Genomic DNA, 21,949 nt, shown 5'->3' with positions numbered 1-21,949 from the left:
CAGGCTTCACATCTGTGTGTACCTAACTAAAACTAAAAACTATAACTAAAAATCCTGACTAAGTGGGCAGCTCACTAGTTTGTGTAAAATAACTACACAGCTCAACATCCACTTTTCTGTTTATATAAAGTTATGTAGTTTTGCATTGTAGAACAGCATATCAGTATCATGTCCCCTGGATGCCCTCACTGGCCCCACATTCACCCTACTGTTTAAAGTTGCAGCTCCGCCTTACTCTCTTCCATGATCTTCTGCTGTAATCTGCCCATCACATCATACTGTACCAGGCCTGCCATGTGCAACTGCCACATAAATAACCCAGGCTGTCCGCCACACACACACACATGCACGCACAGGCTCATTCAAATGCACCTGTCAACTTGATGAAGCACTCGCCCGCAGGGAAGCATTGTTTACATTTTCACTCCACTCTTCGCAAAAGTGAGATTCTAATTATTTTCCCACTGTAAATTAAAGCCAAGTGGGACAGAACTGAGAAGCTGCAGATTCCAGCGGTGGAGCAGCACTATATATAAACCGCTCTTAGGGAGAAGGGTGGGTAGAGCGCGAGAGGAAGGTCAGTTGCGTTTTGTCTTGAAAATACATGCAAAAGGGTGCTTGTGTTGAGGAAAGCTAAAAATCTGTGCTGGGGAAGTTACTTTGAACCTGTGTGTTTGCCAAGTTACAAGCTAGTTATAATTGAACTGAAACACTGTGTTTGTAATGAGAGCAGTATTTATAAAGCCCCAAAACAGTGAGGTTCTCAATTAGAGTGACAGCTTTAGAATTTGAACAAAATAAGTCATACAAAATACTGCTAAAGAATAATTTACTTTTATGTATTACATTTTTAGTTTTTATTTGAAGCAACTTAAAAAAAAGGAGGAACAAAGCAATTTGTCAAAGAGCTAACAATTTTTGTAATGAACAATGCCAGGTTTATTAGACAACTAGATTAGGAAGCAAACTAGGGAAGAGGAGAAATGCAGAGGATTTCAGAAATTGTTGTGTGTTGTTAGTTACTCCCTCAGCAGATGAGTTTACTGTATGTGACCATAAAAGCTAGATCTGGAGATGATAAACAGATTGAAATATATATTAACATTGTATGTATTATGATGTGCCTGTGCTGTATTATTTATCATCCCAATGCACTTAAACAGGAGGAGAGAGATTAAAAAACTAAATTAGTCCAAAAAGCAAACCAACATACAAGAGCAAAACTAAACCTTACTGTCTAATGCTTCATCTTAAAGGAAGGAAGAAAGGAAGGAATAAATATGGTACATAGCAACTTTGCATGCCAAACAAATAGCAATTAAAATGTGACATGACATTAGCATATTGCTAAGCTAACAAAGGCATATTCTATTAAACTTTTAAAATATACAGCACACCCTAATTTTGGGTAAAATAATACTAATTATTGATTGTATTTGATATTAAATCAATAATAATAAAGACGTTTTTGTTCAGAGTCATGTTGCAATGCAGTTCACACACTAGGGTTTACACTTTCAAAGAACAATATAAAGTCATTGATTGAAGGTGGGTAAAAGGGGGTAAAGGGTTATGCTCCATCATGCTAAATAAATAAATGCTCAAGATAAGTGCAGAACTCAAGAGTGTGATGCAAATTTGGGCTTTTATCAGGTCTGCAGAAATAAAAAAAATAAAAAATCATAATTTCTTTTTAAATAGCTGCAATAATTGCTTAAAATGCCCAATTGCTCAAAAATGAAAGAAATATGTGGAAGACTGCAACATAGAGCATTCCCTTACTTATGTGTTTATAACCTGTGGGTTTTATCTGTTGTCTTTTGTTTTTTCTTAGACATTTTATTCACCCTTTAGATATAGAACATTTGGGTCCGTTTGAAATCGCTGAATAAATTTGGCCCTTTTATGTCAGTATTTAAAAAGCTGCTCTCATCTGACTCTTACTCGGCACTGCAGTTATTACTCCATTAAACAGCAGCTTTCGTACATGCTGGCCAGTGTATTAAAGTTGTCGTGAGGAGGCACCCGCACTAAAATAATGCACTTATCAAATTTCAGATATCCATTTTTACAAATATGGAGATGTGTAATCTCATTTGTTTGGGCACAGGCACAGGCTCATTTGGAGTGGAATGGAGCACCAGTCCGTATTTTCACTTCCTGGACCCCCGTCTGTCTGTCCGTTTGCCGTAACGCCTGCAAAATCTGAATTTATGTTGCGGCTGGGAGACATGGTTTGATGTTTATAATCCTCAAAGAAGCAATGGCTGTCTCTCCAGATTCAAATAAAGAGACTGATATGGACTCTATCAGATTTCTGAATACAGACGTCCACAATAAATCGAAGCTTGATTGGTTAGAATTAGGTTAGCTCACTTGAATGCTATCTGCTTAACCCACAGATGGGTTCCCTGAGAACAGCCAGGCATTGAGTCAAGCACTTACTGCCAGCGCGAAGACGGCGCTGGAGAGAAGCGTCCGCCAAGTATTCTCGCATTTAAGAAAAGGTTCAAAGGAATAACCATGATGCAATGCGTGAAACGCTCAGAATACAGACTTTGTGATTTCTGACAGTAGAATTACACATGCAGATTAACCACACTGAGTGTGAACAACTAAGATGAGATGTCGCTAAAGCAACAAAGAGCCGCAGAGACACTTGAAACGCCACGGCATACGAAGCGCTAAACAACAGTCTTCAGTATCTGTCCAGACCACACATGAATCGTTCAGAGAACAGGCTTTGAGTGTTTGCAGTTTGCTCGCTCATGTCTTTCCGATGATGTTTGATGTGTCCTGTGACAATGCGCAGTGCGGACCTTCTCTCCAGGCACTCTGTATTTAAGAAGTGTCTAATTACACGCAGTAATGACTCTCAATTTCCGACCTACCAGCACGACCTGTGTTTAGCCAACAGTCTTAAGTAGTTGGAAAATCAAGACGTGGGTACACAGTGAAATTAAAGTTCTCCTTCGCTCTGACCCTGGCTGACAAGGTCTATGTTTTTCCAGAGGAGTCATAATTACAGAGCCAATTAAGGGGTCACCTTGAGTTTATAAACTCGGCTGTGGCCTGAAAAACTTCCTGCTAAAAGAGGGGAAAAGGGAAACAGAGAGAAAGTGAGTCATGTGGTACTCTGAATTCAGGCCTGTCTGAGCCTACTGACTTCGACCAAATACCCCTTGAAGTGTTTCCAGTCTCAGAGGATGAGGTCCTGTTTTGTTCTCTGCTTTCGTCTTATTGGTCATCCAGACCTGCTGGACTGAGTTTTCATTGTGCTTTATTGGCCAAAAATTTCCACTATAGAGTGCTGCACCCTGGTTTCCTTGACAAAAACCCAATAGGATTTTCCCATTTTGAATTATTGCAGAAAATAAGCTCACATGGCCAAGAATAGTTTATGATTCCGATACGTTTCATTCATAATGATAATCTTCGCAAATTAACTTTTATGAATATTGAAGCCTAAATACAATCAACAGAAGAAAGAGCTAAATAGTTTAGAATAGTTTGCAAAATTGCAATTATAAACACTGAGGCTATAAACGTAAGTAAAGACATGATTATGTTTAAAGTCCCCAGCAGCCTCTGTATGATCTAATTTAGCCACTTGTTAGCAACTGCATTTTTCAAGACAAGTAAAAGCTTAAAACATCACAAGGGGGGTTATACTGATGTATTGTATATTGTAGAATAAGATGTGAAAATATCTTGAGCTTATGTTAACCTAAAGACCTTATTTCAGGCATTTAACCACAAACCCATTCAAATAGAAATACAGAAAAAAAACATGCTGAAATATCCATACGAAAGTCAAGTCACCATTATTTATGCAAATTGTGTCAAAGCAGCTTACACACAGGGAAATAGTGTGTCGAAATAGTGTGCCGTTCTCCTCTGGCCAGACGAAACCAGCAGTTTAATTCTAGGTTGCAATAAAGTCAGATTGTGCAGAGGACTCATCTGGTTTCTGAGGTCTTGCCCCGATGGCCGTCTAGGTGATGAGGTCTTTGGAGGGGATCTGTCTCTGAGGCTCATCTAGTTGACATGGCCAACAAAATTATGTCATCCCTCCCATATCACTTTATTTTTCCTCTCATAGTAACAGCTTACATGTGCATACAATATGTAAAATTACATGTAAATAATTAATTTCAGGGATGTTCACCATGTTGTAACGCCACCTCTTCTTTTTTTTTATATAATTAGAAGGTAATATTGTGGCTGTTTGATATATTATGTAGTTCTAAATTATATTCATGTACCACAGTATTTTCATGATACTCCAATGTACATGTTTACAACACCATGGTAATACATTCAGTCCTAAAATGAATGGTGAGTCTTTGCACATAACATGCTGTGACAGCGCATTCACACATATGTTTGAGAAATGATGAGTATATGTATAGTGTGCGTGTGTGTGTTTTAGGTCAAAGGGGGTGTGTGTAGCAGTGCTGACACTAGTGTGAAGCTGGCCCAGTTGGGTGAGAGGCGCTGTGATCTTCACACACCAATGCGTCTGAAATCCATGACCTATATAGCATGTTACACGCTCTGCTTGTCTCCTGTGTTCTTCTAATAGAGCAGGGCAGTGCATTACAGGTACAACACACACAAGGGACCCGTATACTCGGATCAGAGCCATCCCTCATGACATCAGACCTGCTGAGACACTTAAGATATGATTTAATCACAACATCAGATTTTTTTTTTCATCTTGTTTTTTTTTTTTTTATTTATATATGTGTCTCTGTTGTAATCTCCCATGGACCTTTGATGTTCAAAGCTCTGCCTATGTTCTGAATGAAACTCTAGCATACTGTTTCCTGCATAGTGTGTAATATACTGTACATTGTCTACTGACTGCAATTTGTTAAAAATAGTACTGTATGTGAAACAGAATGTTGTATGCAACGATAAAAAATATTATGCATATGTAAAATACATAGAGAAGAAAAGTCATTTTAGAGTCTGAACACATTTTGATAATTTTTGATCATTTCATCTTCTTTTGTGCACAATAAGACCTGAAGCATGGAAAAAGTGAGCAGAATACATGTTAAGGTTGATACCATTTCTGGTTTGATTCATCCAGCTGTAAATGCAAGGTCAAGTTGAGCAGACTGTAGTAAAGTAGTAGGTCTTCTGAGTATTCCATGCATAAAGAAAATGTATATACTGTGCAAAAATAATACATATAGCATGATATTCCAAGCATAGCCCTTAATGCTAGTATTAATGAGTGATATGGGCCACTAGTTTCTTTGTTTTTCCTTTCCCTCTTTTAAGGATTTGGTTAAAGCAGGTTTTTGTAGGCTGGTGTGTGTTAGTGTCGTGTCAGGGTCAGAGGCTGCGTGAGTCATGCAGAAACCTGACACGCTGCATTCCTGCGTCTCTCAGCCAGAGCTCATCACCTCACAAGCACAGCTGTAAATTACAGACCATTACTGTCAACTATCCGGGTTTGCATTCATCTCAGTGAGCACTGAACTGTGGCCGCAGGTAGGGCAGGTAATTGCGTTAGGGTAAGCATTCGTGCAAGCTTGCAGTTGCACTCAGATACACCCTTGATCTAAACACACACAAAAACACATGCAGCTACATGAACGTGTGGTCATAGTGTCTATTTTCATTTATTTGCATTAGCATACCAGTAAAATTTCACGATTTACGAAACCAAATTTTTGTTAACATTAGGCGGCAAAGCAGTCTAAATTTTTTTTTTTTTAGAAGTAGTTTCATTTAAATTAATGGGAACACTTTATTTTAGGGTCTCTTAACTAGTTGCTTATTAGCATGCATATTACTAGAATATTAGCTATTTATTAGTATAGTATTAGTACTAATTAAGCACATATTAATGCCTTATTAATGACCTTATTCTACATCCCTAATCCTACCCAATACCTAAATTTAACAACTACCTTACTAATATTAACAAGCAGCAAATTAGGAATTTACTGAGGGAAAAGCCATAGTTAATAGTGAATAAGCGTTCTCTATTCTAAAGTGTTACCAAATTAATAAATAAAAGATGTTTTATGCATTTTCTGGTTTCTGCATTTATTTACAGACGTGGCCAAAAATAATGGCACCCTCATTCTTTTTTTTTTTATCAACAATGTCTTTCAGAAAACTACTGAAATTAAAACATATTTTGGAATCCCTCTGTCTGTTTCATTAGTGTGCAAAAAAAAATCATAATAATAAAACAAAATGCTGAACTAAACATGTACTTACTCTCCTGGCATTACAGTAATTAGAATACTTTTCTTTCTTTGATGGAAGGCAAAAGAAGATATTTTAAAAAATGTTCTACAGTGAAAATGTGTGGGGTTCCGTGTTGTTTTGGGCCCAAATCATTCACATACACTCTCTGTAGAGCATGTGCGCAAGTTTTCATGTGTGAGTTTTCATTAACAGTCACTCAGTACTTAGAATTGCAATACTGTTTAAATACTCGAGTTGTCTCTAACAAGGTGTGTATATGGGTGTGTGTGTGTGTGTGTGGTGGGGGGTGTATATGTCTCAATAGGTGGCGGTGTATGACTACATCTGGACGGAGGAAGAGCCTGTGGTAGGATTGGCACCACCTTCGGGCATGCCCAATACCGGATGTGAGACCAGCACCCATTTATCCATCTACACACTGCACTTGAGCGGCCTGCGCCAACATTACAGACACTTCCTGAGACAACCTGATGGAGCCATTATAGAGGTAGGCGTCTTCTATGCAGAATCCTAAATTTAAAAAAAATAACTGAATACTTTATATGAACACCATAAAAATGGGGCTCCTCAAGTGGTTCATACAAAAATCCACTCACAATTGATTTCAACAGAACCTGACATTAACATGTTGCTAAGCTAACAACACAAGAATACATACATGCCTTTTTAGCCAAAATTATCTTTAAAGGCAGCATGTTGCTTTACCTTGTGAAACAGCATTCCTAATGATGCCTAAAACTGCTTCCTAGGTTTTGGAACAGAGCTAAAGAGTGTAAAGAAGGGAGTATTATCACCTTCACCACAGGCAGTCAGTGCATTTCGCTCATGATTGTATCCCTCACACCTGGACTAGGTGCTAATTCTTTCTTCCTTTGGTTAATCTAGGAATCTGTAGCGGGATATATTCGCTAACCTCCGCCCATGGCTTCACACGTTATTAAACGCAGAAGAACAGCAGGGCGCAGACTGCCGTCCAGATTGCTGTCTAATTAAATGTACCACTGATTCTGCTTGGTAACAACTGCAAGCACATGAATTAACTCCCATCCCCCCCGAGAACAACCTGGATCATCCTAACAAAATTAATATTTTAGAACTTCCGTGTCAAAAACAGCAGATTTATGCTGCGTGCACGTCGACAGCTCGCTCGCAGGCAGTGCGGTCGGTTAATGGCGTCCTGAGTTGTTTTTTGTGACTGATGAGAGTACCATAGAATGCAGCGCATATTTATCAGTCTGAGGGGCGGCCCTGAAGAGCCACAAACACATCGGTGATGATACTAAACAACAAATGACTTGAGAAGCTGTCAAGAATTTCTGAACTTTGTCCATGTTTGGAAGACAAAAGTCTGTATTCCAGCCATTCAAATGCAGTAAATCTCACAAACTCATACTGTAGGTAAGGTTCCGTATATACCAGCATTCATGGCAAACTAAAATATGCATTAATGTAATTTCTATTGAAACTTGTATGTCATATTTTTAAATATATTTGTAATAACACATTTGTAATGATGCTAAAGTTTAGTCCATTTAAAATCTAAAAGTTAAATTTTTAATACAAAGTTCACTTTTTAAAAATGTATTTCATGAAAGTTTACTCTAAGTACCTTTTATTTCATTAATATTATATTATTTGCAAGTACAGTCTTAGCAATATACTTTTTTAAGATTTAAAGTGTAATTTTTCATAAGGGAATACTTAATAATTAAATACTTAATGAAACAAAAACTACATGTTTATATAGCATTTCAATAAATCCTATTATTATATCAGTTCATTCTTTGGGTTAAGAAGATTATAGCATATTCTTATAAAATAGTCAATTTTATCTATCTATCTATCTATCTATCTATCTATCTATCTATCTATCTATCTATCTATCTATCTATCTATCTATCTATCTATCTATCTATCTATCTATCTATCTATCTATCTATCTATCTATCTATCTTTCTGTCTGTCTGTCTGTCTGTCTATCTATGGTAACACTTTATTTTAAGGTGTCCTTACATGTTACATGTACTTACTATTATAATAACAATTATGAATAATTACATGCAAGTAACCCTAATCCTAACCAGTGTTGGGGGTAACGCATTACAAGTAGTGAAGTGAAGTGACATACAGCCAAGTATGGTGACCCATACTCGGAATTCGTGCTCTGCATTTAACCCATCCAAAGTGCACACACACAGCAGTGAACACACACACACCGTGAACACACACCCGGAGCAGTGGGCAGTTGGGGGGTTCGGTGCCTTGCTCAAGGGCACCTCAGTCGTGGTATTGAGGGTGGAGAGAGCACTGGACATTCACTCCCCCCACCTACAATCCCAACCTTTGGATTACGAGTCCGACTCTCTAACCATTAGGCCACAACTTCCCCTAAGTAACGCAAGTTACGTAATCAGATTACTGTTTTCAAGTAACTAATAAAGTAACGTGTTACTTTTTAGTTTAAAAGAAAATATCTAAATTACTTTTTCAAAAAGTTGGTGTTTTTCCATTTTTTGACTGACAAGTCTCCTGTCCCCATGTTGGGAAAAATCGGAAGTACAGAGGCGTTGTGGGAGCTGTGAACATGATGTTACTGTAGTTCTAGACTAAATGTGAATGTGCATTAATTCGTCTCACTGGCAAAAAAACTGATTTAGTATTCAGCAAAATTAATTAAACAGTGAAATGCAAACTCAGAATATGACGCAAAATTAAATATGTTAAATAACACAAATGTATCTAATCCCATTTTTATTAACCAATGTCTTTGCTGTTGACCTTTGATGATCCAGTTCAACCATACTAATAAGAAAAAATGACTTTAGATAAAGTAACAATTGTGCTTCATTGTTTTTTTTTATTGTTGAAGCGTGTTGAACCTTCTTCTCCTGCTTAAATTCACTGTACAGACGTGAATTTACTCTTCCTTCAGCCTGAGGTTTATTCATTTCACTTTTTTGGTGTGAAAGGGCTTTTACATTTGCTATAAATAGAACTTTTTATATTAATACCAAACAATCAAGCCCTGCTCATATTTAAAAAGTAACGCAAAAATAACGTAACACATTACTTTCCATAAAACGTAACTAAGTAACATTAGTTACATTTTTTAGGGAGTAACACAATATTGTAATGCATTACTTTTAAAAGTAACTTTCCTCAACACTGATCCTAACCATATAGTAAGTAAATTTCATTAATTAATATTACTGAGTGCTTAAATACACAGTTACACTGTAACATGTACACTTTAAAATAACATGTACCGTTTATTCAATTATTTATTTATTTATTTAAATTATGGAAATTTATAAAGCCATTATTATTAGCAGTAGTATTAGTAGTACTATTTAAATCACATGCACCAATAAATTATGGACAAAAAGATGATGTCATAAGAAAGTAATTTTTGATTTCATGTGTACTTCAGCACTGAGTGACTATGATAATTTTAGGAGGGGGTTGTGTGTTGTGTTTTTGGCTGGCTCAGTAGAGGGAAGTGTCAGGCCATATCTGGAGTGTGTGATGGGTGTGGCGATGGGCAGGCTGACACACGAAAGACGCTGATAACATCAGTGCCGCCCACCTCAGGGCACAGGCGACAGCCATGCCAGCACCCAGACAGCAATGCAAATCTACAAAACCACCCTATCTAATTCTCAATCTATATAATGTAACATCAAACTAATAAATACATTTTAATTTAATTTTCCGAAAATCTATATACAAGTAAGCGAAGGTCCAGAACAGAAAGTGACCAGAAGATTTACAATTACAGAGAGAAACATACACAAATATACGGGGGCACAGAAAATCTCAAGCTGTTGGACACTGGGAAATGAAAAGTAGGGGTTTAAATTACTTTCCCATATTGTTTTGGGAAATTTTTAATTTTTTCTTAAGTTAACTTAATATTTGTACTGAAATGATCTGAAGATTTAAATATTTACCCAATTTCCATCATGGCCTATGAGAAACAGTCAATATATCTAATGTTTGTTTGTACATCTTTCATCTAGATGACAAGCTAAAAGTTATGAGATAAATAACTGCTTCTGTGACCTTTAATGATCTTTTGAATAATCAATAAAGTGTAAAGAAAAAACTGTATAAAAATATCTGCTGCTGAATTGAAATAAACAGCTTTTTCTACAAAACTGATATGACTGGAGTCATCTTCTTATCATTTATTTAGGAGTAAAACGCTTTTACAAATTTGTATTGCACCACCAAGTTGATTAGATCGAAATATATTTCTGTGCACAAACCCATCACTACAGGGGATTTAGGTTTCACTGAATAAAGCTTTGTCAGCATGCAAAAGAAAAGAGTGCAGTTTAATCAGTTGCAATTCTGCGGCAACTTTATGACGCTCTCGTGATGCTTCTATTAAAGTTATAGATGCTTTAAAAGCAAACATTACTTAAGCAGATGTTTACCGCTCTCTGAGTAACTACAAATTGGGGCAGATAATAGCTCAGATTTGAATGAAGCACCAATAACTTTTTCATTTCCGATTAGGCCAACATCCGCCTCATATGTGGAAACAAGATGGCGTTGTACATAAACGTGTGTGAATTCATTAGGGCGTGTGCTAAAACGGCAGTAGGTTTATGTGCGTGAGCGCGTCTTTCCTCTCGGGCTAGCGTTTAAGTGTTTGCGGCCTAAGAAAGCAGCGCTCTGGCCAACTGTGCTGCATCATCTCTCGTTCCCATATGCCGTCTGCAGCATATGTGAAGCCTGCCGCTACTTCTGTAAAACTTCCATTAAAAATGCACAACTACAGCTCCAACAGCTTGAGTATTACCTCCACACAAATTATTAATGCTCGGCAAAACCGCTGATGAGCATCCAGCACGCATTAAACACACTCACTTACGCCAGCCTGTTTTTATCATGTGGCTTTTGAGGTTTCGGAGCATTCAGCGCTGTTTGTGTTTCTGTGTGTCCTTTGTTTGTCCTTGAATGCAGCAAACTCTTTAAATAGACACCGTGTGACAGTCATCTGGTATTGAAAGGTGCTAACGATTGACTGCCAGTGACTTTAGCCTGAAAACAAAGATACTAGTTTTAAGCGACACAGTGATGCTGGTGTTTATCTACTGCATGGTTAAAGAAGTCTTGAATAGTGGAGACAAGGGCTAGTTGTGACTCCCATGAATACTTTCAGGGTACTTTTATTTTCGAGTAAACTTCTAAATTGACTACAGAAAATAGATTGAACATTTTCTTTTTTTTTCACTCAATGAACATTTTATGTAACATTAGTTAACATCTAAAGTTACAAGTCATTTTGTATTTAAATTATAGGCTGGCATTATTAGCTCCTCAGCAAACATTTTCATTCGTGGCCTAATGGCTAGAGAGTCGGACTCGTAATCCAAAGGTTGCGTGTTCGAGTCTCCGGCCGGCAGGAATTGTAGGTGGGGGGAGTGAATGTCCAGCGCTCTCTCCACCCTCAATACCACGACTGAGGTGCCCTTGAGCAAGGCACCGAACCCCCAACTGCTCCCCGGGCGCTGCAGCATGAAATGGCTGCCCACTGCTCCGGGTGTGTGTTCACGGTGTGTGTGTGTTCACTGCTGTGTGTGTGCACGTTGGATGGGTTAAATGCAGAGCACGAATTCCGAGTATGGGTCACCATACTTGGCTGAATGTCACTTCATTCCTCAGTAAACACTTCATGAAACAGCAAAAATAGAAAAGGTAATATACAACACACAATCATACAAATATGTTAAAATTTATGTAAATATTTACCATAGTTTGATCTGACTTTGTGTACTGATTTCAATTGTTTATAATAAAAATGTGCACACTCATGGATGACAATACTTTTGCCAGTAGAAAGAGCTCATTAAGAGCTTTCATTTGATATATATATCTTCATTTCACCCAAAATGTCACTTACGCCCTTCTGGTTCTCACCCCTCGATATATAGAGTGTAAATCCAATATGTTAAGCAGAGGCTCAAGTGTGCAAGAACCAATGAGATTTGTTCTCATGCGTCAAGCAAGTATGGTTGAGCTTCCCGTTACCATTTTTTGACGTGATCTATGTATGTGTGTTGATCAATATTTATATGTTGAGAAAATCCTGAATGAAATCTGTTCATCATAGAAAGCAGTTGTATTTCTTCAGAAGATTTGGAGTTTAAACTGATGACAGAATTTTCCCTTTAAATACCCTTGCCCTGATATTCTACATTTACATTTATAATGTTATACAAACTCTTGAGTAATGTTTGCTAGTGCAGTTTTATTGTTCACTTGATGATATTGGAGATTTAGTTTAGAGGTTGAATGTATCAAAAAGTCCTGATTTATGGTTACTGACTATGAATAATTACTACTACTACTGAAAAAACAACCATTTATGTAACTGAACTTTTGATTCACAAGTTGATATATGTGTGTATGACATCTTATCACAGTCACCCCTTTATCGTTAGTTATGTGTGTTATTGAACCAAAGCGTTTTCAAATACCTCTTTTTTAACCTGAGGTGATCATTTGCTCCCAGTCAGTGCGGGCAATGAGGTAAAAATCATGACATTTTATGTATCATATCTTCATTTAGATAATAGTGTATTAGATCCTCTATTAAATTCTTTCTGTTCAGCTCACATTTATGAGTCAGAGCTCAGGACAGCTGACTGAAGCCACATTGACCCAGATTAGCATCTGGATATGAAAAATTTAACCTTTAAAATAATCCTGCAGCTAGAATCATTGACAAACGACCTCGGTTCCTCTTCTCGTGTCTGCTTATAATCACTGTTCTGTATGTTTGATTGCCTATGTCTCATATGCCACGAGGTCAACTGAAAACAGAAAAAAATATACTAGTTATAATTAACTTTTTTTTTCGTATCTGTGCTAGATCATTCAAATCTGTGGCATGCATATTAATGTTATTTTGCCTATTTTTCCTTAGCAACCGTAATGATGAGAATTTTACAGTTATCTTGCACTGTGTCCTAACCAGGTGTGACGTGATAAAGTGATAAACGCTCTTTCATGTTAATCTTGAGTTTTTGTTCTGACCAGCCGTGATAAGCAATAGGACATTTTGCTATTCTCTACACTCCCACTGTGAAACTCATGGGTCAAAATTCTAAATCACTTTATTTGCAAAATGTTCTTATTGGCTGTGATTGAACATTTTTTTTCTTTTCAGTCAGAACAAATAACTTATTATATGAGTTTTTATATCTTTTTCCCCTGCAAATTTCGTAATTGATCAATGCAATCATTAAATTAATAATTTATTTTACTTTTTTTATGATATTTGTGGCCTATAATTCACACATTCAAGTTACAAATGGTCATGCCTACTAGTATACTAAAAATTAGGTGGATACACATTCATTTTGGAAAAATAATTTCCAAATTAATTTGAACATTTGTATGGTGTATTATTTACAGGTAATGCATGATTCTGACAGTAAAGAGTTTCAGAGATCAGAGGTGCATGAGGAACATGGGAGGATGAAGAATGTGATGCATCTCAGAGAGAGGAAGAGGAGAAAACCTGCCTGGCGTGAGTTGCAAAAGGATCTAGATTAAGATGAAGAGTTAAATCATCGTGATGCTACAAATTGTTATTGGTTTGTAAAATTGTCATTGTTTATGTAAATGTGTGTTACAGGATCACACAAGGTTGAGCCTCTTGGAGGAAGTGCATATGACTCAAGAAATGGAATAAAAGAGCCCAGCCCATAACCTTAAGTAGCCACACAATAAAAATAAAATAAAATAAAATAAAATAAAGGTCTTTCAGAACCCAAGGATCCTTTATGATGCATTTGAATATAAATACACCAGTCTAAAGGGCAAATGTCTAAAAATCTACTAAACAGCAGATTCAAAGTAATTTTCAAAAGTCAGAGAAAGAGCTCTCGCAGCATTTGGTTGCAGAAGCTACTTGGTTTGATATTTTAGAGCTATTTGAGTGTGACTTGTGTGTCCAAATACTTTTTGATAAAACTGTTTACCTGTAAAGACCTATACTGTAGAAAAAACATGGGAGCAGAACTCATAAAGGACTCCAGTCAAACATGCACTAGCATGGAGTTGAATGAAAATGTGAATGCAGCTTTAATTACATTAATCGAAAGGAACATAAAATCATATTATGACTTTCATGGTTTCCTGTTTTTGGTGTCAGATCTCCTTGGACAGAAGTAGAAACCAATACCAGAATGTCAAAGAAAAGTACAATACATAAATGCAAAGCAGTTCATCACTCAAGAAACAATATAAAGTAGCAGTTCTACGAAGATGTGAATGTGGGTCGTTTGTTCTTCACTGCTGCTTCAACACCATGAAAAATGACGATTCTAAAAGTCACTTATCAAGACACAGTGATAAAATATCAATATTGGGGCCACATTAAGCAGGATAATATTCTGTCTGCCTTGATTTGTATTGAGTATGTGTCTGCTGCCCGGTGCTTGACGTAATGAACTCGCCCACAAATCAGGCCTTAATGGGGCCCTACTTATATATACTGCTTAATTAAAGGTTGTGGGCTTATTAACATGTGTCAGCGGTGGCGGCCGGGCGAGATTGAATCTGTTCGTACGGTGCAAGGTTGTAAAGGTTTTATAGATAACCTATCATTATTAAACCCCATTGCTTAATATCAGATCTTAATAACCTGTCATTTTCATTGATGATGATTTTCTTTATGGGAGGCCATTATGGCCCAAAGTTGCGGCTGTTTGGGGAAAAGCTGTTTGGGACTCTCGGCACCTCAGCGCTTATGACTCTTGTGTGCTCATTGAACTTTCTGTCTTTTATGCGACGAGAGAGCATCAGTGAGTAGTGACCAGAGGGCTTTTAGCTCAGAACAGCCCAGCTGAGATGAGCCTTCATCTGTTTCTCCCTGTGTACAGTTCAAGAGAGTTTCTTCCCTGACTAGCATCAAAAGAACACATTCAGCCCATCAAACGTATTCATATCCATCATGCATTCTTGGATTTTATTAGAACTGATTGTAGATGCCATACATACAATATACTGAACCACATGTGTAGGAGAGGTTTGCGTTTGTAGCTCTGCTTTTTTATTGAATCTTTACCTTACTTTCACTCTCTGTTGTTTAAAGTGATAATATATAACTTAATTCCCACCATATTTCTGGTATTATCTATCAAACTAATCTAACTAATTTGATCGTTCGCTTTTTAAAATCGTGAGTGCAGCACATCAGCTGGTTAGCTTGTTACTCGCGGTTCCATTCGCGTTTCTATTCGCGCCTATTATTGTTTTCTTTTTTCTTGCTCCATTTTCATTTCTCTCTCGCTACGTTTTTCACGAGTTCATGAAACAACAGTAGTAAGTGGTAAGTTAAGTTGGTATCATTCATCAGTCACGGTGAGTAATGGCTTCTTCTCCTGCTATTGTTGTTTGCACTTCATGTCACATGTATAGTTTATCTCTCTCTGTCGGCGATGAGGGATTCACATGTGATAAATGCAGGGAAATAGTTAGGCTGAGAGAGACATTTTCAGAATTAGAGACACGCATCCAAACTTTAGTTGAGGATAGTAAGAATGTGAGGGCTGTAGATACTGCTTTGGACTAGCTCAGGGAGTCCTGTACATTGTTCGGTTCCGGTTGAGCCCGTGCAGCAGGGCAGCTGGGTGACTGTAAGGCGGCCTAGTTGCGGGTCAAAACACCGCTCTTCCATTCCGATCAGAACATCAAACAAGTTCTCCCCACTCAGTGACGCACCCACTGAGAAACCTGATGAAAGTGCTCTGGTTATTGGCGATTCAATTGTACGGAATGTGAAAATAGAGATACCAGCCACCATAGCCCATTGTTTACCGGGAGCCAGAGCACCTGACATCTTGGCAAATTTAAAAGTGCTGGCTAATGCTAAACTTAAATTCAGTAAGATTGTTATCCACGTCGCCACTAATGATGTTCGACTTCGCCAGTCGGAGATCACTAAAAATAATGTTAAAGAGGTGTGTGAACTTACAAGTACGATGTCAGACACTGTAATATGCTCTGGTCCGCTCCCTGCTTACCGTGGCGATGAGATTCATAGCAGACTGTCATCACTCAATGGCTGGATGTCTAAGTGGTGCCCGCAGAATAGCATAGACTTTATAGACAATTGGACGAGTTTTTGGGGCAGACCTGACCTGTTGAAAAGAGATGGTGTTCATCCCTCCTGGGGTGGTGCCGCTCTTCTCTCTAGAAATTTGGCACATAGTCTTAGAGTTCGTACTTGACTAACTGGGGCCCAGGTCAGGAAGCAGACTGGCTAAACCGACCGTCTGCTTACGTCTAGTACCTTAGTGCTTACGTTAGTGCCTTATGTCACAGAAGTCAGTTAATTCCCAGCACATAGAGACTCCTTCACCCAGATATCACACTATAGAGACTGTGTCTGTTCCCCGAACTAGAAAATACAGAAAACATCCAAACCAAGTTGAGTAACAATTTAATTGATGTTCAACAAATAAAAAATGTTTACAATACAGAGAAACAATTGATAAAGCTTGGCTTACTGAATATCAGGTCCCTTTCTACAAAAGCACTTTTTGTAAATTATTTGATCAATGATAATCATCTAGATTTGTTCTGTTTGACAGAAACATGGCTAAAACCAGATTAATACATTACTTTAAATGAGTCCACCCCCCAAGATTACTGCTATAAAAATGAGTCACGTCCGAAAGGTAAAGGGGGAGGTGTTGCTACAATTTATAGCAATATTCTCAGTATTTCTCGGAGGGCAGGCTTTAAGAATAACTCATTTGAAGTTATTGTGCTGCATATAACATTATCTAGAGAAACACGTGTTAGTTATAAATCCCCTGTGATGTTTGTACTGGCTACTGTATACAGGCCACCAGGGCACCATACAGACTTTATTAAATAATTTGCTGATTTTCTGAGTTAGTACTGGCTGCAGATAAAGTCTTAATTGTTGGTGATTGTAATATCCATGTCGATAATGAAAAAGATGCATTTATAGGATCAGCATTCATAGACATTCTGAACTCTATTGGGGTTAGACAACACGTTTCCGGACCTACTCATTGTCAAAATCATACTCTAGATTTAATACTGTCACATGGAATTGATGTTAGTGGTGTTGAAATTCTGCAGCAAAGCGATGATATCTCAGATCATTATCTAGTCTTGTGTAAACTCCATATAGCTAAAACTGTAAGTTCTACACCTTGTTACAAGTATGGTAGAACCATCACCTCTACCACAAAAGACTGTTTTGTAAGTAATCTTCCTGATTTATCTCAATTCCTCAGCATATCCAACAGCGCAGAAAAACTGTAACAGATGATGTAACAGAAACTATGGACTCTCTCTTTTCTAGCACTTTAGATACAGTTGATCTTTTACGCTTAAGGAAGATCAAATAAAACAGTTTGACTCCGTGGTATAATGAGCACACTCGCACCTTAAAGAGAGCAGCCCGGAAAATGGAGCGCAGATGGAGGAAAACAAAGCTAGAGGTATTTTGTATATCCTGGCGGGAAAAATACCCTATCCTACAGAAAGAATTAAAAACTGCTAGATCTGATTACTTTTCATCTCTTCTAGAAGAAAACAAACATAACCCCTGGTATTTATTCAATACAGTCACTAAATTAACGAAAAATAAAGCATCAACAAGTGTTGGCATTTCCCAAAAGCACAGCAGTAATGACTTTATGAACTACTTTACTTCCAAGATTGATTCTATCAGAGATAAAATTGTAACCATGCAACTGTCAGCTACAATATCGCATCAGATAGTGCACTATAGATCCCCTGAGGAACAATTTAACTCATTCTCTACTATAGGAGAGGAAGAATTGTATAAATTTGTTAAATCATCTAAACCAACAACATGTATGTTAGACCCTATTCCATCTAAACTACTAAAAGAGCTGCTTCCAGAAGTCATAGATCCTCTTTTGGCTATTATTAATTCATCACTGTAATTAGGATATGTCCCCAAAACCTTCAAATTGGCTGTTATTAAGCCTCTCATTAAAAAAACACAACTTGACCCCAAATATTTTGTTAATTACAGACCGATCTCAAATCTCCATTTTCTGTCAAAGATACTAGAAAAGGTAGTATCCTCGCAATTATATTCCTTCTTACATAAAAATAGTATTTGTGAGGAATTCCTGTCAGGATTTAGACCATATCGTAGTACTGAGACTGCGCTCATTAGAGTTACAAATGACCTGCTTCTATCATCTGATCGTGGTTGTATCTCTTTATTAGTTCTACTGGATCTTAGTGCTGCGTTCGACACTATCGACCACAACATTCTTTTAAATAGACTAGAACACTTTGTTGGCATTAGTGGAATTGCATTAGCATGGTTCAAATCTTACTTATCTGAACGCCATCAGTTCGTAGTAGTGAATGAAGAGGTATCATATCGATCACAAGTGCAGTACGGAGTACCTCAAGGCTCAGTACTAGAGCCTTTACTTTTCACGCTTTACATGTTACCCTTGGGAGATATTATCAGGAGATTATATTATGGTGTTAGTTTTCACTGTTATGCTGATGATACTCAGCTCTATATTTCTTCGCTGCCCAGTGAAACACACCAAATTGAGAAACTAACGGAATGCATAGTCGATATAAAGAACTGGATGACGAGTAACTTCTTACTGCTAAATTCTGAAAAAACAGAGGTGTTAATTATCAGACCTAAAAACCCCTCATGTAATAACCTAGAACACTATCTAACACTTGACGGCTGCTCTGTCAATTCTTCTTCATCAGTTAGGAACCTAGGTGTGCTGTTTGATAGCAATCTTTCATTTGAAAGCCATGTTTCTAGCATCTGTAAATTGCATTTTTCCATCTCAAAAACATATCTAAATTGCGACCTATGCTCTCAACGTCAGATGCAGAAATACTAATTAATGCGTTTATGACCTCAAGGTAAGACTATTGTAATGCTTTATTGGGTGGTTGTTCTGCACGCTTGATCAACAAATTATAGTTGGTCCAAAATGCAGCAGCTAGAGTCCTTATTAGAACCAGGAAGTATGACCATAGCCCGGTTCTGTCAACACTGCATTGGCTCCCCATCAATCTATACATCGTATAGATTTTAAAATCTTGTTAATTACTTATAAAGCCCTGAATGGCTTAGCTCCTCAGCACTTGAGCGAGCTCTTATCACATTATAGTCCTCCACGTCTGCTGCGTTCTCAAAACTCTGGCCATTTCATAATACCTAGAATATCAAAATCGACTGCGGGCGGCAGATCCTTTTCCTATTTAACACCCAAACTCTGGAACAATCTACCTAATACTGTTCGGGAGGCAGACACACTCTGTCAGTTTAAATCTAGATTAAAGACACATTTCTTTAACCTGGCTTACACATAACACACTAGTACACTTCTATTATTCAAATCCGTTAAAGGATTGTTAGGTTGCATTAATTAGATCAACCGGAACTGGGAACACTCCCCATAACCCATGATGTACTCATTACATCATAAGAAGAATGGCATCTACGCTAATATTTGTCTGTTTCTATTCTGTTTCTCAGTCCATGTCCGGATCAGATGGTGGATCGACGCCGGGAGATGATGTATGTGGCCCTGATCGTCGGCGGAGGCTGGACACCTGGATGAGCCCCGGGGACATATCCCCAGTCACCGTAGCCACATGATCCGGTCCGTATCCAGCCCAGATGGTCACTGCAGTCACCAGATCCAGTCCGTATCCAGATCAGATGTTGGATCAGCACCCAGAGACGACCTCTACAGCCCTGAACGTCAGCGGAGACCAGGACACCGAGATGAGCACCAGAGACAGATCCCCAGTGAGGACCCCACCACTTAGACAGCCATCGGGAAAGACCACTGGAACCAGTTGAGCCCTTACAATCTGACTTTGCTGCAGTTGGAATTGAACTGCTGGTTCGTTTGGCCAGAGGAGAACTGGCCCCCCGACTGAGCCTGGTTTCTCCCAAGGTTTTTTTCTCCATTCTCTCACTGATGGAGTTTTGGTTGCTTGCCGCTGTCGCCTCTGGCTCAGGGCCGTGCCCCCCCAAAATACTTACTGTGCCCCCCCACTTTCCATCCTCTCCCCTCCTTGCTGAACGCGTGAAAAAAAAAATAGGTTGTATTTGTGTTTTATTGTATTGAGCACTTGAAACTGAATGTCACCCGCATTCAGCTGTTCATTGAGGGTGAAGCTAGATAGAAAATATACCAGCACTTCAAATATTTGATTGCTAATGACAAATACTATTTCACATTGATTTAAAATTCAAATGGATCCCTAGCAGCAGTTATTTCTGCGAAAAATGCCAGTGGGTTCTCTCTGCTGTGTATTTGCTGATTTCAGTGAAAAGAAAAGTCAAACTATGATATGGGAACTGCAACTTTTTGAAGTATCTACATAGTCCTTCTGCTAGTTAGAGAGAAACATGAAAAGAAAACTTTGTATAATTTCATATTTAAGTAGCCCTGCTGGTATTGAAAATAGAGAAAGATGGTGATGGGTTCAGTGTGTATGACAGAGGCCACTCTGCAGGCTGGCTCTGCTCAATCGAATTAAACTACACAATGGATTTAAAAAATATATAGATTTGACTTGAGGAACTCTTTACACTTTCTCTTTTTAAGATATATCAGCTTAAGAGCATTAAAACAAGTGTAATACGATTTATAGAAGTGTGTAGACAAGCATTCTTAAGAGATACTTTTCTCATATGAAGAAAATAACACAATGTTTGTCCGGTAAGGTATAGCTGTATCGTGCTCTCAGGGAGGTCTGCTGCACAAACAGGAAATGCTAAACCCTTCTGTCACATCACACTCTGAGCATCTGGATGTATCATGTGGATTTTGCTCATTTATTTCCTGTTTTATTTATTTATTTCTGGAGTGGCAGAGGCAGATGTCCTGTTCGCTGAGAAAGAAAAAAATATTTGCAAGGAGAGGAAAAAATATATGAATATGCAAATCTTGTCACAACGTGGAACTTGTAGTGACGAGGAACGTTCTCTCGTATTCATTAAGCAGAGGTCAATGCCTAATGTAGGCCGTCCTCTTACAACTACTTTCCTGCCATTAAAACCAAATTTCAGTGTGGAATAGTGAAGGCAGAGACCCACAACACACACACACAGAACTCAAGTAAGCGCAAATGCACCAGTACATCAGAATAAACCTGATGGAGGTGCATCCATCCCTCGCAGGCTTTTCAAAAAAAAAAAAAAAAAAAAACCTCAATGCTTTTTCTACTGCTGTTTTACTTGTCCCTTCGAAATGCTCTCTCTCTGGCAGCAATGTGTCTTTGTGGCACTGATCATTAGGTAAAACCGTCTTCTCTTCAAATAATCCTGTGCGTGAATGCTAAAAATGTAATGAACTTCACGCTCCATTGTATCTGACATTGCTTAATTAATGGGTGCATTTAAAGTACATAGGCTCTGGTAATTGATTTATATGCATGATTTGCACATACAGCTGTTGGTTCCTGTAGGAAAGTCATCACTCAAAGTGTGCACGCTTTACTGATGGACTAGAGGTGCTGCTAGCGCATCCTCTGCAGCACACATTTATTATAACACTTTCATTAACGCTTATACCAGCAATAAAAACAAAAGACACAGAGACATAACTATCTTTCAAAAGAATTCAGAGGATCTGTCTAAAATAAAAGGTTCGAGGGCCGTATAAAAAAAAAAAAAAGCAAA

General features: G+C 38.0%; 1 protein-coding gene across 1 annotated transcript in view; it reads left to right on the top strand.

The window, feature by feature from the left end:
• Window positions 1–14,890, top strand: part of ofcc1 (orofacial cleft 1 candidate 1) — a gene marked incomplete at its 5' end in the record, with an annotated part of 77,613 nt that extends 62,723 nt beyond the window's left edge. The window contains 3 exons of the mRNA XM_079406510.1: window positions 6,539–6,721; window positions 13,663–13,777; window positions 13,886–14,890. Coding sequence (XP_079262636.1) covers window positions 6,539–6,721; window positions 13,663–13,777; window positions 13,886–13,959 — 372 coding nt within the window. The 3' untranslated portion in view covers window positions 13,960–14,890. The remainder of the gene's footprint in view (window positions 1–6,538; window positions 6,722–13,662; window positions 13,778–13,885) is intronic.
• Window positions 14,891–21,949: the final 7,059 nt, after the last annotated feature.

Source organism: Barbus barbus (genome assembly GCF_936440315.1).
Source record: "Barbus barbus genome assembly, chromosome: 44".
NCBI lineage: Eukaryota > Metazoa > Chordata > Actinopteri > Cypriniformes > Cyprinidae > Barbus > Barbus barbus.
This window is presented reverse-complemented; position numbering and strand designations above follow the sequence as displayed.